The 13,472-nt window shown below is 47.8% G+C and overlaps 1 protein-coding gene and 1 long non-coding RNA gene across 3 annotated transcripts in view; one reads left to right on the top strand and one right to left on the bottom strand.

The window, feature by feature from the left end:
• TRABD2A (TraB domain containing 2A) overlaps positions 1 to 7,015 on the bottom strand; it is a 57,391-nt gene extending 50,376 nt beyond the window's left edge. The window contains exon 1 of one of the 2 annotated variants that reach the window (XM_050754696.1): positions 6,792 to 7,015. In XM_050754696.1, coding sequence (XP_050610653.1) covers positions 6,792 to 6,899 — 108 coding nt within the window. In that variant the 5' untranslated portion in view covers positions 6,900 to 7,015. Of the gene's footprint in view, positions 1 to 619; positions 751 to 6,791 lie in introns of those variants that run through there. The other variant, XM_050754697.1, reaches the window with a different exon arrangement.
• Positions 924 to 10,817, top strand: LOC126934168 (uncharacterized). The gene is made up of 3 exons (XR_007718852.1): positions 924 to 1,280; positions 2,519 to 2,620; positions 10,591 to 10,817. It is a non-coding gene; the product is annotated as an uncharacterized LOC126934168 (long non-coding RNA).
• The last annotated feature ends 2,655 nt before the right edge of the window (positions 10,818 to 13,472 follow it).

Here is a 13,472-nt window from a genome sequence, read left to right as displayed (position 1 = left end):
TATTTATTTATTGTTGCCTTTTCAACTATTACTGGTCTAGAAATAAGGTCACTGTATGATCTTTTCACTGAAAGCTGCTTAAATGTAAAACACACACACACTCACACATATGTCTGGCCTCTAGCCGTGCAATGACAGTACCGATGCTAACAGCAGCTGTTCGCTGTGTGCCAGTCTCCACCCAAACATTGTGCGTGGACTTTCCCACTGCCTGCATTCAACACAATTATTTCTGCTGAGCCTACCATGTGCCAGGCACTGTTCTAGGCACTGAGAATACAGCAGTGAGTGACACACAGGGCCCTGTTGGTGCTAATTGCTGTGGAGAACATGTAAGCCGGCTTGAAGTCTTTCATCTTGGAGGAGGCCAAGATGTAACTTTCTTCCGGTTTCCCAAATCTGGGTTCATCAGCCACGAGCCGCCTCCACCATGCCGCCTAAGTTGGACCCTAATGAGATCAAAGTCGTACACCTGAGTTGCACTGGGGGTGAAGTCAATGCCTCGTCTGTGCTGGCCCCCAACATCAGCCCCTCTGCTTCTGTCTCCAAAAAAGATTGGTGATGACATTGCCAAGCCAACCAGTGACTGGAGGGGTCTGAGGACTACAGGGAAACTGACCATTCAGAACAGACAGGCCCAGATTGAGGTGGACCTTCTGCTTCTGCCCAGATCATAGAAGCCTTCAAGGAACCACCAAGAGACAGAAAGAAACAGGATAACATTAAACACAGTGGAAATATCACTTTTGATGAGGTTGTCAACATTGCTCAACAGATGCAGCACCAATCTTTAGCCAGAGAACTCTCTGGAACCATTAAAGAGATCCTGGGGACTTCCCAGTCTGTGGGCTGAATCTTGATGGCTGCCACACTCATGACATCATAGGTGACATCAACAATGGTGCAGCGGAATGCCCAGCTAGTTAAGGAGCACAAAGGAAAACATTTCTATAAAGGATCATTTGACAACAAAAACCACAAAAAGAACGTGTAAGCCAGAAAACGGACAGTGAGTACTGTGGCACAGGGTTGCAGGGGTGATTTTAAGTAGGGGGACCAGAAAAGTCACTATCTAGAAAGACATCTAAGCCTTGCCATGAAGGAGACAAGGGGCCCACTAAGGGGATATCTAAGAGAAGAGCATTCCCTCCAGGAGGCAGAAACAGCAGTGCAAAGGCCCTGAGGCAGGGAGGGCCTCCATGTACTGGAAGACCAGCAAAGAGGCCAGCACGACTGAAAGGGATAGCTGAAGAGGAAAGCAGGAGGCAGAGGTCAGAGAGGTGAGTAAGGCCAAGCCATGCAGGGTCGGTGGGCCCCTGGAAAAGCCCCAGGAAGAGTTCAGGCTTTCAACTGAGTCAAATGGGAGCTAGTCCAGGTTTTTGAGAGAGGAGTGACATCAGCTGACAGTGTGTTCAAAGGATCACCCTGGAGGCTGGGATGAATAGAGGGATGAGGGCAGACACAAGTAGGTCAGTTAGGACATTACCAAAATAATCAAAGGGGGAGTGACAGGATTGATGGAAGTGATCAAATTCCAGATGTAGTCTAGAAAACAGGATTTGCTGGCCAGTACGGTGCCTCATGCCTATAATCCCAACACTTTGGGAAGCTCGATCCTAAAAGTTTGAGACCAGCCTGGACAACATAGCAAGACCCTGTGTCTACAAAAAATTTTAAAATTAGCCAGGCATAGTGGCAGGCACCTCTGGTCCCAGCTACTTAGGAGGTTGAGGTAGGAAGATGGTTTGAGCCTGGGAGGATGAGGCTGCAGTGAGCTATGATCACACCACTGCACTCCAGCCTGGGCAACAGAGTGAGACCCTATCTCAAAATTTAAAAAAAAGAAAAAAGAAAAAACAGAACTTGCTGATGAAAGGATGAGGTTATCATTTCCAGGGGAAGGTCAGAAATTTGGTTTTAGATCTGTGCAGTTGACATGTCAAGCACACAACCTAGTGCCAAGGTCCAGCTGGTAGGTGAATATGTAAGTCTGGAGCTTGGGCGAGGCCTGGGCCAGAGATAAAGATGAGGGCATCATCACCACGTAGATGGTCTTTAAAGCCATGGGACTAGGTAAGGTCTGCAACAGGATGTCCACAGGAGAAAAGGTCTAGGAATAGACTCAGGGCCCTCTCACCCTAATAAGTCTGGGGAAAGAAGAGCAGCTAGCAAGGGAAAATGAGAAGTGGCCAGCAAGGTTGCTGGGAAAATCAGAAGAGTAGGAGGCCGATTGAAGAAAGTACTTCAAGGAGCAGAAAGTAAGCAAGTGGGTTAAATGTGAATGGTAGGCCAAATAAATCAAGAATTTGAGAACTGACCTCTGGATTGAGCACCACTGAAGTCACTAGGGACCCAGACAAGAATAGTGTGAGTGGTATGGTGGGAGCAAAAATAGGTCCTGTGCTAAGTGGTGGACAGGTAGGCTGGCTCCTGAGTCCAGGCTTTTAAACACCATATTTATGCAGCCTTAACATGCAATAGACTTTACTTGTTATTCAGAGTCATATGTTTTTTTCAGTTAATACCCTGCTAGTTGCATTGTTGCTCAGGAGTGCCACCTGACTCCACATCTAGAAAGGCTCTGTCCAGCTCACCTTCCCGATCCCAGATGATTGCCCAGGTAAATGCCACACTGACCTTGTTACATCCTCAGGTGCCACCTTTCCCATCTTCTCTTTTCAAGTTAACACAAGTCAGGGGCTTTTCTGTTTTTTTTATGCCAAGGGCTATATCTTATTCACCTTCATGTTCCCAAATACTGAAATACTTGCCATATACTACTACATAGGAGCTCAAAAAGAGTTTTTTTAAAGAAATGAATCTTATCATGTACAACTTCTTCAATACCTACAGTTCTGTTCTGACAAGCAGAGCACCCAGACTCCCATTGTGTGCATCAATAACCATTCCTGTCGAACACTGATCCTGCCCCACCAGACACGTCTTCGGCAGGGCACAGGCTGAAAGAAAAGTCTTCAGGACTCTTCTTTACCTTACCTTGCCCACTGGCGAGCCCCCGGACCCTTGCACTTACTGTACTGGTGCAACTGCCTCTGCCTCTCTCATACGGATATCCTCAGGGTAGGGCTATTTATCTCTACAAAAAAACAAACAAACAAAAAAAAAACAGGAAAAAAACCTTCACTACTCCATTTCACTGTTAAAATACATGGCAATTAGAAGAAGCCATAGATTTTAACATTAGGATGGTTTAAAAGAAAATAAAACTGAACCACTATTAACATGTCCCTTCTACCTTGTTACAACTGTTCCCAGAAGGAAAAGACAGCCGGGCATGGTGGCTCATGCCTGCAATCCCAAGACTTTGGGAAGCTGAGGCAGGAAGACCATTTGAGGCCTGGAGTTCAAGGTTACAGTGCGCTATGATCACAACACTGCACTCCATCCTGGGTGACAGAGCAGGACTCTGTCTCAAAAACAGAAAAGAAAAAAGAGAGAGAAAACATAGCCATGGGTGACTGAGACATAGAAGCTACAAGCTTCTGAATCAAACTGAGATTTTAATAGACACCTGTGTAGTCCATCCGATGAAAAAGAACAAGGCAAAATGACAACTGTGTATTGCAAGCTAACTCCATAACACCCAGCACCCCCTCAGCTCCTCCCATCCTAGCATCACCGGACCTGCAATAACTGCACTTTTCCAAGATTACTCTTCAGCAGACCAGCCACAATGAAGCTGGCTTTACATTTTCCTTTTCATTCAACAAATATTTGTTGAGCATCTGCTATGGCCAGGCATTCTTCTGGATACTGGGGATGCAGAGGCAAATAAAACAGACAAAAATCCCTACCCTTATGAAGATGACTCAGGGGAAGGGGTAGCAATAAACAAAATTTTTTATCAGATGGTGATTAAGTGCTATAAATAAAAATAAAGCAGGGAAGGCAGATGGTAGTGGTGGCAGCGGTTGATATCACCTTTACGAGAGTAATCAGGAAGAAACCATTGAGAGATACTTGAGCCAAAGCCAGATGGAGGTAAGGGAGCAAGCCTGTGGATAAATGAGGGGAGAACTTTCCAGGGGGAAGAAAGAGCAAGTATAAAAGGCATCAGGCCAGGCACGATGGCTCACAACTATAATCCCAGCACTTTGGGAGGCCAAGGCGGGTCAGTCATGAGGTCAGGAGTTCGAGACCAGCCTGGTCAAGATGGTGAAATCCCATCTCTACTAAAAATATAAAAATTAGCCAGGTGCAAGTGGTGGACGGCTGTAATCCCAGCAACTCAGGAGGCTAAGGCAGGAGAATCACTTGAAACGGGGAGGCTGAGGTTGCAGTGAGCCAAGATCATGCCACTGCACTCTAGCCTGGGTGACAGAGCAACACTCAAAAAAAATAAAATAAAATAAAATAAATTTTTAAAAAAAGACATTAGGCAGGAATAGGAAAGAATACTAAGAGTTCTGTTATGATAAGAAAAGAGACTCAACCTGCGTGGTGCTCAGGGTAAACCCTGCAGTGTCTAGGGGCCAATTTGGGCTCAGAAGACCTCTCTAATGATTAACCAACCATGAAAACCAAACCAGCTCTCAAGCCTACAATCCTGCAGACTCCTATAAGGGCTGCTGCACTGGATTGGAGACTGGATCCCAGGACTTCCCCTCTAGAATCTCAAGACCCCAACCCACTGAGGGACCCAACCACAATGCCCTTACAGCATGTAGGTCAGACATACAGCATGTGTGCCACTGATTGGCCTTCCCAGTTCCGCAGGGGGTAAGACAGAGTTTGCCCACAGAATAGAACAGCGATTCTCAAAGTATGGTCCAAGGACCTGTGGGTGTGCCGAAGAGCCTTTCAGGGAGTCTATAAGGTCAAAATTGTTTTCACAAAACTAAAATATTTTCCTTTCACCGTCATTTTCTCACAAGGTACTGTAGAATTTGCTGGAGGCTACACGTGTGTAATGAGGTCACTGCTCTGATGGCTAATGGAATGTGTGCTATGTTGTGTTTTATTAATATCTCCATTAATTCACATAAAGTAAAAGTCTTTGAGGTTTTCAATACTTTTTTTTTTTTTTTTTTTTTTGGATATAGGGTCTCGCTCTTTCACCCAAGCTGGAGTGCAGGGTGCAATCACATCTCACTGTAGCCTCCACCTCCCAGGCTCAAGGTTTCCTCCCACCTCAGCCTCTGGAGTAACTGGTACTGCAGGCACATGTCCCCACGCTGGTAAATTTTTTTTTTGTTTTTTTTGTAGAGGCGAGGGTCTCCCCATGTTGCCCAGGTTGGTCTGCAACTCCTGGGCTCAAGAGATCCATCGCCTTAGCCTTCCAAAGTGCTGGGATTACAGGAGTGAGCCACCATGCCGGGCTTCTTTGATAATTTTTTGTAATGTAAAGGAGTCCTGAGACCAAAAGGTAGGACAACCGATGGACTAAAGGACTCATAAAGACAGATTCTAAAGGAGAGAAATCTTATCCTGACTCACTCGTCATAATTACCCGTTGGTAATAGGTTTTGCAGAAGTGAAAGACATCGTGCTTTCTTGTGAGGAGATGGACTCCTGCCTTGTCTAACAAGCATGAAGCGGCCACTCCGAAACAGAGTTTGAAACCATGCCTGGTGCAGACTCCCCTCTCCAGCTGCTGCGCTTCCTGCCTTGGTAGAGGGCTGTCCGCAGACTCGAGACACCTTAGAGAGGTGAACACCGTGCGTCTTCCCAGCCAGCCCCGAGCTCCAGGATCGGCTGTATTTGGCCGTCCTCTGCTTTGCGGCAGTTGGGATGAGGAATAGAATTGCGAATGGCCAGGGGTAGAGGCAGACCGGGGAGCTGCGCAGGTGTCATCAAAGATGGGCGGACCTCTAAATTCCAGCCCCACTCCCCCCACCCCTAAACCCCCCAAACCCCCGCGTCGCGGGCGCACCAGAAGGATAAGCCTGGCATGGCCCTCCCCAGAGCCAGGGACGCACAGAGATCAAACCCACCGGAACAAATGCTCGAAATTCAACCTATGCCGCACTCAGAAGAGAGGGACTCGAGAACCACAGAAAATTATAAGGGTAGGAAAACTGATCAGAGAAGGAGATATTCATCTCGAAAGAGCTCCAGCCTCGGAGCTCCAGCCTCGGAGACGCAAGACCTGTCCGCTATAGAGCTGGACCTCCCTTGCCTGGGTTTCCCTCACCTGCAAAACGCTGATGCGAACATCTAAAGCGCCCGGCTGGACACGCAAGGCTCAGGCAGTGGTCACTCCACGAACGCACTCTGTGACCTGGAGCACACAGGTCCCCCGCTGAGTGTCAGTTTCCCAGATCCGTAAAGCAAGGGAAATGGCTTCAACTCCCTAAAGTCCCTTCTAACTCAGGCACTGAACATATAAAGGTTAAACCAAGCAGCTGCAGGGCGCTGTTAATATTTTGATAAGAGCAGGTGAAATTAAACTCTTAAGGAAGAGAGGGAAGAAGAAACTTAAAATAAATGTGCCCAAGTTACTGCTCCGCTACGCCCTAGCGGATCGGTCCCCCGAAAGCTCGCGAAAATGGCTGGCGAGACCCCAGGGGCCCTCCCGGACGCCCTTGGGCTGGCGGAGGGCAAAGGCCAGGGCACTGAGTCCCTTGGAGCCTGCTGGCCGCGCCTCTGCGGGAAAGGGGAACCCGAGGGCACGGAAAGGCGCGCGAGCAAGGAGCGCCGCGGTGCTAGGTGAAAGCCCAGCTGCGGAAGTCGGCTCGGGGTCCGAAAGCGCTGCTTCGCGGGGTTCGGAGGGAAACCATCCCAAGGAGGTGCAGAGAGGCCACCTCTCCAGCACCCGACGCGCGTCTTACTTGGGGCTTGAGCTCGCAGTTGGCGGCTCCAGGCGCCCCGTGCCGCTGAGCTGCGCCCGTGGGCAGGAGGCAGAGGGTCTGCAGCAGGAACCAGCTCCAGGGACTCATCCTCCTCACGGCGGCTCCGAGGCCCGGAACGCAGAGGGAAGGAGTAGGGCAGCAGTGGCCGGCCGCCCGCCCTGGCTAGCCGGAGCCGCGGGGCCGCCTCCGGGCGGGGCTGGGGTGAGCCCGGCAGCGGCGGCCACGTGGGGCCGGGCCCCGACCTCCCTCCCCCCACCCCAACCCCGCAGGTCAGCCCCGCGCCTAGGCTGCCGCGGAGTCCCGAACCGCGTTTCTCCCGCCCAAACCCTGCCCGGGCCGCAGCCCACCTCGTGTGACCGCAAGAGGGGAAAAGTGAAGTTCCAGCGCTGTCCTAAATTCAACCTAAAATCACATTGGTTCCCGCGTTTACGTCTGTGCTGGTGCTGCCAATTTTGAGGGGAGGGTGCCTCTTGATTGAAAGAGGCAGACAAAATAAACAAATGAAAGGCTATCTATAAAGGACAATTCATTTAAACAAAGGAAATCTCATGGAAGTTTTGAAAATCCAGGACCACAAAAACCTGCACTCCATTAAGAGCCCTCTTAAGGGATTTTTGGGAATAATATTAAGGATGTTAACACCAAACTCAGAGGATTGCTACAAGGATTAAAAAAGGAAATTTATGAGAAAACCTTGATTGGCGAACATAGCAGGCCTGCAGACTGCAGTCGCTCCATTTCGGCTCCAAAGCCCCACTGAGGATTTTTCACAGCATTGGTCCATCAGGAAGAAAAAAAATTATAAAAGCAAGTAGTTGTGCCCCGCCTGCCGCACCTCCTACCCATGCCTGAGCGCACTTTACCACCACCTTTTAAAGTCCAGAATTCTGCACGATTAACTTCGGAGTGGTGTTCGCAGGGGCATTTGTTGCAATGGTCTTTAATTGTTTTAAGTCGCTGTCCATTTTGAGAATCTGATAACTGGACGATCTCCTAGGGAAAAAGAAAAAAAGGGGGGGGGGCCAGATTTGCATACAATGCGGGGAGAGGTTTTCTGAAGCCGGTTTCCAGCTTTCCGGTAAAGAATCCCTGGCTTTGAAGAGCCAAGTCTTTCGAGCTTTAACTCCACCAGCAGTTACGGTTCAGATGTTTTTGTAAAATCGCTAACTTTTTTCTAAGTTTGAGTGGGGATTTGCCTTCTGGGATTGACTGTCTCCTGTCTTCAGATGACTGCCCCATGTCAGCCCGGCGGCGATCATTAGTCTCCGGGCCAACCCAGGACGCTGCTCTTTGGCGTTTTCAGGCGCCAGCGCTGCCACCTGCTGGCAAAAACGTTCTCTTTCGGTTGTGAGGGGGAAAAGCAAAAAGCATCAAGAACTTAAGTTGCCCTGAGCTAAGATCACACCACTGCACTCCAGCCTGGGCCACATAGTGAGACCCTGTCTCTTATTTAAAAAAATAAAAAGAAAGAAAGAAAACCTCGAAAGGATGTAATTACCTATTATTTCATGTTCTCTCTCCCACTCCAAATGTATCAATCTGTGTGAACAGAGAGTAGCCCAGCTCTCTCTGACCACACAAAACATAGCTGAATTTGTTCATTTTCTCCTATTGTTTGTCTCTCTTTCATTTTGTTGGTTTCTGCTCTTACCTTTGTTAGTTCCTTCTGTTTGTTTACTTTTGGGTTTACGTTGCTTTTTTTCTGCCTTTTTTTTTTTTTTTTTTTTTTTTTGAGACGGAGTCTCACGCTGTTGCCCAGGCTGGAGTGCAGTGGCGCGATCTCGGCTCACTGCAAGCTCCGCCTCCCGGGTTCCCGCCATTCTCCTGCCTCAGCCTCCTGAGTAGCTGGGACTACAGGCGCCCGCCACCGCGCCCGGCTAATTTTTTGTATTTTTAGTAGAGACGGGGTTTCACTGTGGTCTCGATCTCCTGACCTTGTGATCCGCCCGCCTCGGCCTCCCAAAGTGCTGGGATTACAGGCTTAAGCCACCGCGCCCGGCCTTTTTTCTGCCTTCTTAAGGTGGTACCTTAAGTCACTGACTTTAAGCCTTCTTGCTTTTGTAATATAAGCATTTAAAGCTATAAATTTCCCTATAAGCACTGCTTTAGCTACATCACCCGAATTTTGAAAAACTGTATTTCATTATCTTTCATTATCTACTTTCCCTGGTGATTTTCTTCTTTGCCCGTGGATTATTTAGAAGTAGGTTGATTTCCAAATTATGGAATTTTCCTAAATATTAGGTTGGTGCAAAAGCAATTGTGCTTTTTGCAATATCAATAGATTTATAATCCAATTCCATTGTATTCCATTGTAATCAGAAAACATACTCTGTATGATTTTGATTATTTGGAATTCATTGGGACTTGTTTTATGGCTCAGCATATGGTCAGATACTGAGCATGAAATATCATCCACATCCAAAGTACCTAGATAATTTTGTTTGGTTCTGACATTTTTTAAATGAAGTGGGGTTTTTTTCGTTTTGTTTTGTTTTTGTTTTTTCTCTTAGCCACACCCGTCATCAAGTAGGATTTATTCTGTAAGACACTCGGTGTCCAAACATCCTGTAGAATCACATCTACTCTACTTACATTGCTTCCACAGACATTCCTAAGTCCACTATCATCCCATAGTGCTGACCCAGACCAGGCTGACATGGCCTGGTCCTCACTTGCCTCATCCAGACATCTGGGTTGCAGGCCTTTCTGCCTTTCCCTTCCTGGTTAGGAAGGAGATGTTAAATGTACCTATGACCTCTCTGCCTATCTGCAGAGTTTCTGGATCAAGTTCAGCTCCTTAACTTGAGCTTTGTTACCGGACGATACTTCTGGCCACCCATTGCCAGAGCCCTGAATTGCTTCTGAATCTTCCCCTGGTCCTTTCTCTTTCCCATTTCATGTATGGTTGATATCCTTGGCAACTCTCTCATATTAGTCCATTTTGTGCTGCTATAGAAGAATACCACAGACTGGGTCATTTATAAAGAGCAGAAATGTATTTCCTTACAGTTTTGGAGGCTGGAAAATCTGAGACCAAGGTGCCTGGCATCTGGCAAGGGCCTCCTTACTGCATCACTCCATTGTGGAAGGTGAGAGGACAAGAGAGCGAGAAAGAGAGAGGAATCAAGATTGAGAGCTAAAGTCAGCTTCAAGCCATTCATGAGGTCGTGAGGGTGAAGGCCTCCAATGATGCCCCAGCTCCCAACAATGTTGCATTAGGGATTAAGTTTCCAACACATGCTTTTGGAGGACACTTTCAAAGCATAGCATCCCCTTAGGTCCACCTACTCTTAAGTGCTTCTTTTGTGCCCCTAGTAATGACTTTCTGAATTTATACAAACCTATGAGGCTTATCCCCTTCATAGCAGTACCTGAGAAAATTATACTGTGGATACTTTTTTGCTCTTTCCCCAAAATCAGATTTACCCTAAAAAATAAAGTTTTCAAAGTATGCAGAGGATTTGTTACAGCTTCAGCAACACCTCTGTGCCTTCACCCGGACTTTTTCTACCTGGCTTCACTGACCTGCAGCCATCCACGGATTTTCCAAGGCGGTCAGGACATCACAGGTGTGGTGACAGGTCCCCTTGGTTGTCCCTCCTGATATTCACACTTACGTTTCATGCCCTGTCCTTTACTGTAACCAGAACCTGAGACTTGCTTCTAACAATGACATGTGGCAAAGGTTATGACCTGTGCTGTGATTACTTGTACATGACTACTTAAACATATAGTGCTAGTCTTCTAAAGTCTCTCTCTCCATTGCTCTCTTTAGATAAGCAAGTTGCCATGAGTCCTACAGCCATGAAGACATGAATTCTGCCAACAACCTAAGTGAGCTCAGGAGCAGATCCCTCTCCAGTTGAGCCTCCGATGAGAATCCAGTCCTAGCCAACAACACCCTGACTGTAGCCTTGTGAGACCCCAAGCAGAGGACTCAATTAAGCTATGTCTACACTCCTGATCCAAAGCAACTGGGAAAATAAATGTGTGCTGCTTTAAGCCACCGAGTTTGTGGTAATTTGTTGCAGCAGCAATAGATAACTAATACACCAGGGGAAGTGGGATGTTAAGCACTTCCTCAGGACTTCCAGCGTGGCACTCAACCAGCAGGCTGTGTCCGTCCTCAAGGTGACCAGTTGAAGACCTAAGCTGATGGAGATGTGGAAACTCCTACTCCCTCCACTGCCAGGTGTGCAGGCTCCGTGCATTCTTGGAAAGGGACTGAATGTTGCCACACTCCCTCAGCCACCCAGTGTTGGCACAAGAATTTCTAAGTAGGGAACAGTAGCAAGTATGCCAAAGCTGCATTTGTTTTGTAGCACACTGCTTGTACCATATTGTAAAAAAGAGAAAACATCCCTGGACAGCTGGGAGCTGGTCTGGTTTTATCAGTCGGGCCTTGGTGTTGCTACAAGCTGCCCTGGCACCCACAGCTGAGTCATGGTGTTCTCCTGTTGAACACAAACAATTTCACAGAGCATCAACATCAGACAAGGCCACTCTGTGATGAATGAAGGTGAAAGCAAGACCCCTCCATAATCACATCTCAACACAGACAAAACATGAACATTGGCCAAGTCACAAGAAAGGATGTCCAGTCATCCGCCTCTTCTGACTAAGGAGTGACAGCTGCTCCTTTACCAAGGCCAACTTTCACCTCCATTCATTTCTCCCACCTCATAGATGAGATATGTGAAGATTCTATTTGGGGATGAATTCTGATCCCCCAAAATTCATACATTAATGCCCTAACCCCTCGTGCTTCAGAATGTGACTGTATTTAGAGATAAAGTCTTTAAAGAGATGATTAAGTTAAAATGAGACTGTAAGGATGGGCCCTAATCCAATCTGACTGGTGTCCTTATAAAAAGAGGAAATTTGAGCCAGGCGTGGTAGCTCTCACCTGTAATCATAGCACTCTGGGATGCCAAGGCAGAAGGATGGCTTGAGCCCAGGAGTTAGAGATCAGCTTGGGCAACAAAGGGAGACACTGTCTCTACAAAAAAAAAAAAAATTAGCCTGGCATGGTGGCACACGAATGGGGTCCCAGCTACTTAGGAGACTGAGGCTGGAGGATCCCTTGTGCCTGGGAGATCAAGAAGACTACAGTGAAACATGATCTCCACTGCACTTCAGCCTGGGCAACAGACTGAGGCCCTGTCTCAAACAAAAAGAAGAGAACAGCAGGGACATCCACACACGGAGGGGCAACCATGTGAGTACACAGAAAGAAGGCAGTCATCTGCAAGCCAAGGAGCAAGGCCTCAGGAGAAAAGACCTGCCAACACTTTGATCTCAGACTTGCAGCATCCAGAACTGTAAGAAAATAAATTTCTGGGCCAGGCACGGTGGCTCACACCTGTAATCCCAGCACTTTGGGAGCCCAAGGCAGGCAGCTCACATGAGGTCAGGAGTCCAAGAATAGCCTGGCCAACACGGTGAAACCCCATCTCTACTAAAAATACAAAACTTATCCAGGTGTAGTGGCATGCACCTGTAATCCCAGCTACTCGGGAGGCTGAGGCAGGAAAATCACTTGAACCCGGGAGGCAGAGGTTACGGTGAGCCGAGATTGCACCACTGCACTCCAGCCTGGGCAACAGAGGAAGACTGTCTCAAAAAAAAGAAAAGAAATTTCTGTTGTTTAAGCTGCCCAGTCTGGGGTATTTTTTATGGCATCCCAAGCTGACTAATACTTGATAGCACCCAACCCAGAGCAAAGCCCCACTTCCTTGAACCCTCCCCCAAATCACCTGACAAGTCCAAATCCTGTAACAAGCCCCCCTAACACCTTCTCCTGATATGCCCTACTGTTCCCCAAAATATGAGAAAATTTGGACACACAAAAGACACACATCTAGAGAATTCTCCCTCATTGCAAACAGCAATAAATCCAACTAATGCAATTTTGAGTGCGTCCCTGGTGGTCTATGGCTGAAGGGCATTGTTAATTGTATGTCTAGTTGGAGTGACGTTGGCCAGCCCCCACACCATCCTTGTGCTTCCACTGATCTTCTATCAGACCTCGTGAAGGGAGACCTACTGGAATTGGCACCTGCCCGTCTCCTCCCATTCCTCCTCTCCTGCCCCTCCCCTCCCTGCAAACCACATGGTGACACTATGCTAGGTAAATGCTCATTTGCTCCTAGAAGCCCGGTGCAATGCTGGTGCCTGTACAGAGGAGTCCTGACAGAAAAAGCTTCATGATATGTCGAGATGAATTGGGGCCTCCCAGGAGGGCACAGGAAAAAAGAATGGGTGTTCACTCTTCAGCTAGCTTCAGGCTTTTGCCTCGCTATCTGGGAGACACCCGCAGAAGGAAAGAGCTGAATTGCTGGACATTGGAAGAAAAAGGGTTTTTTACCAGAGAGGGGCAGAAGGGTGAAGAAGCTAGAGGCAAGGAGGCTGGAGACAACCATTAAGGGGGAAGACAGCAGAGGTATTGACAAGGGGGTTTTGTGATGGCTTACTGTTGAAAATTTTCAAGAAATTTCCAGTGATATTTAAATTACACACCATTCCTTTAGAGGTGGGTTTTAGACCTCTGACAGTTGGCATATGGCTTCACTGTGGGCACAGAGAAGAGAGAAGGCCTTCCAAAGGGGGCCCAGCCACACTTAAGGGACAATGAGCTAAACGTTTACTTTTCACTGT

The sequence above is a fragment of the Macaca thibetana genome, chromosome 13, assembly GCF_024542745.1.
Source record: "Macaca thibetana thibetana isolate TM-01 chromosome 13, ASM2454274v1, whole genome shotgun sequence".
Classification (NCBI taxonomy): Eukaryota; Metazoa; Chordata; class Mammalia; order Primates; family Cercopithecidae; genus Macaca; species Macaca thibetana.
Note: the sequence above shows the minus strand (reverse complement) of the source record. Positions and strands in the feature narration are given on the sequence as shown.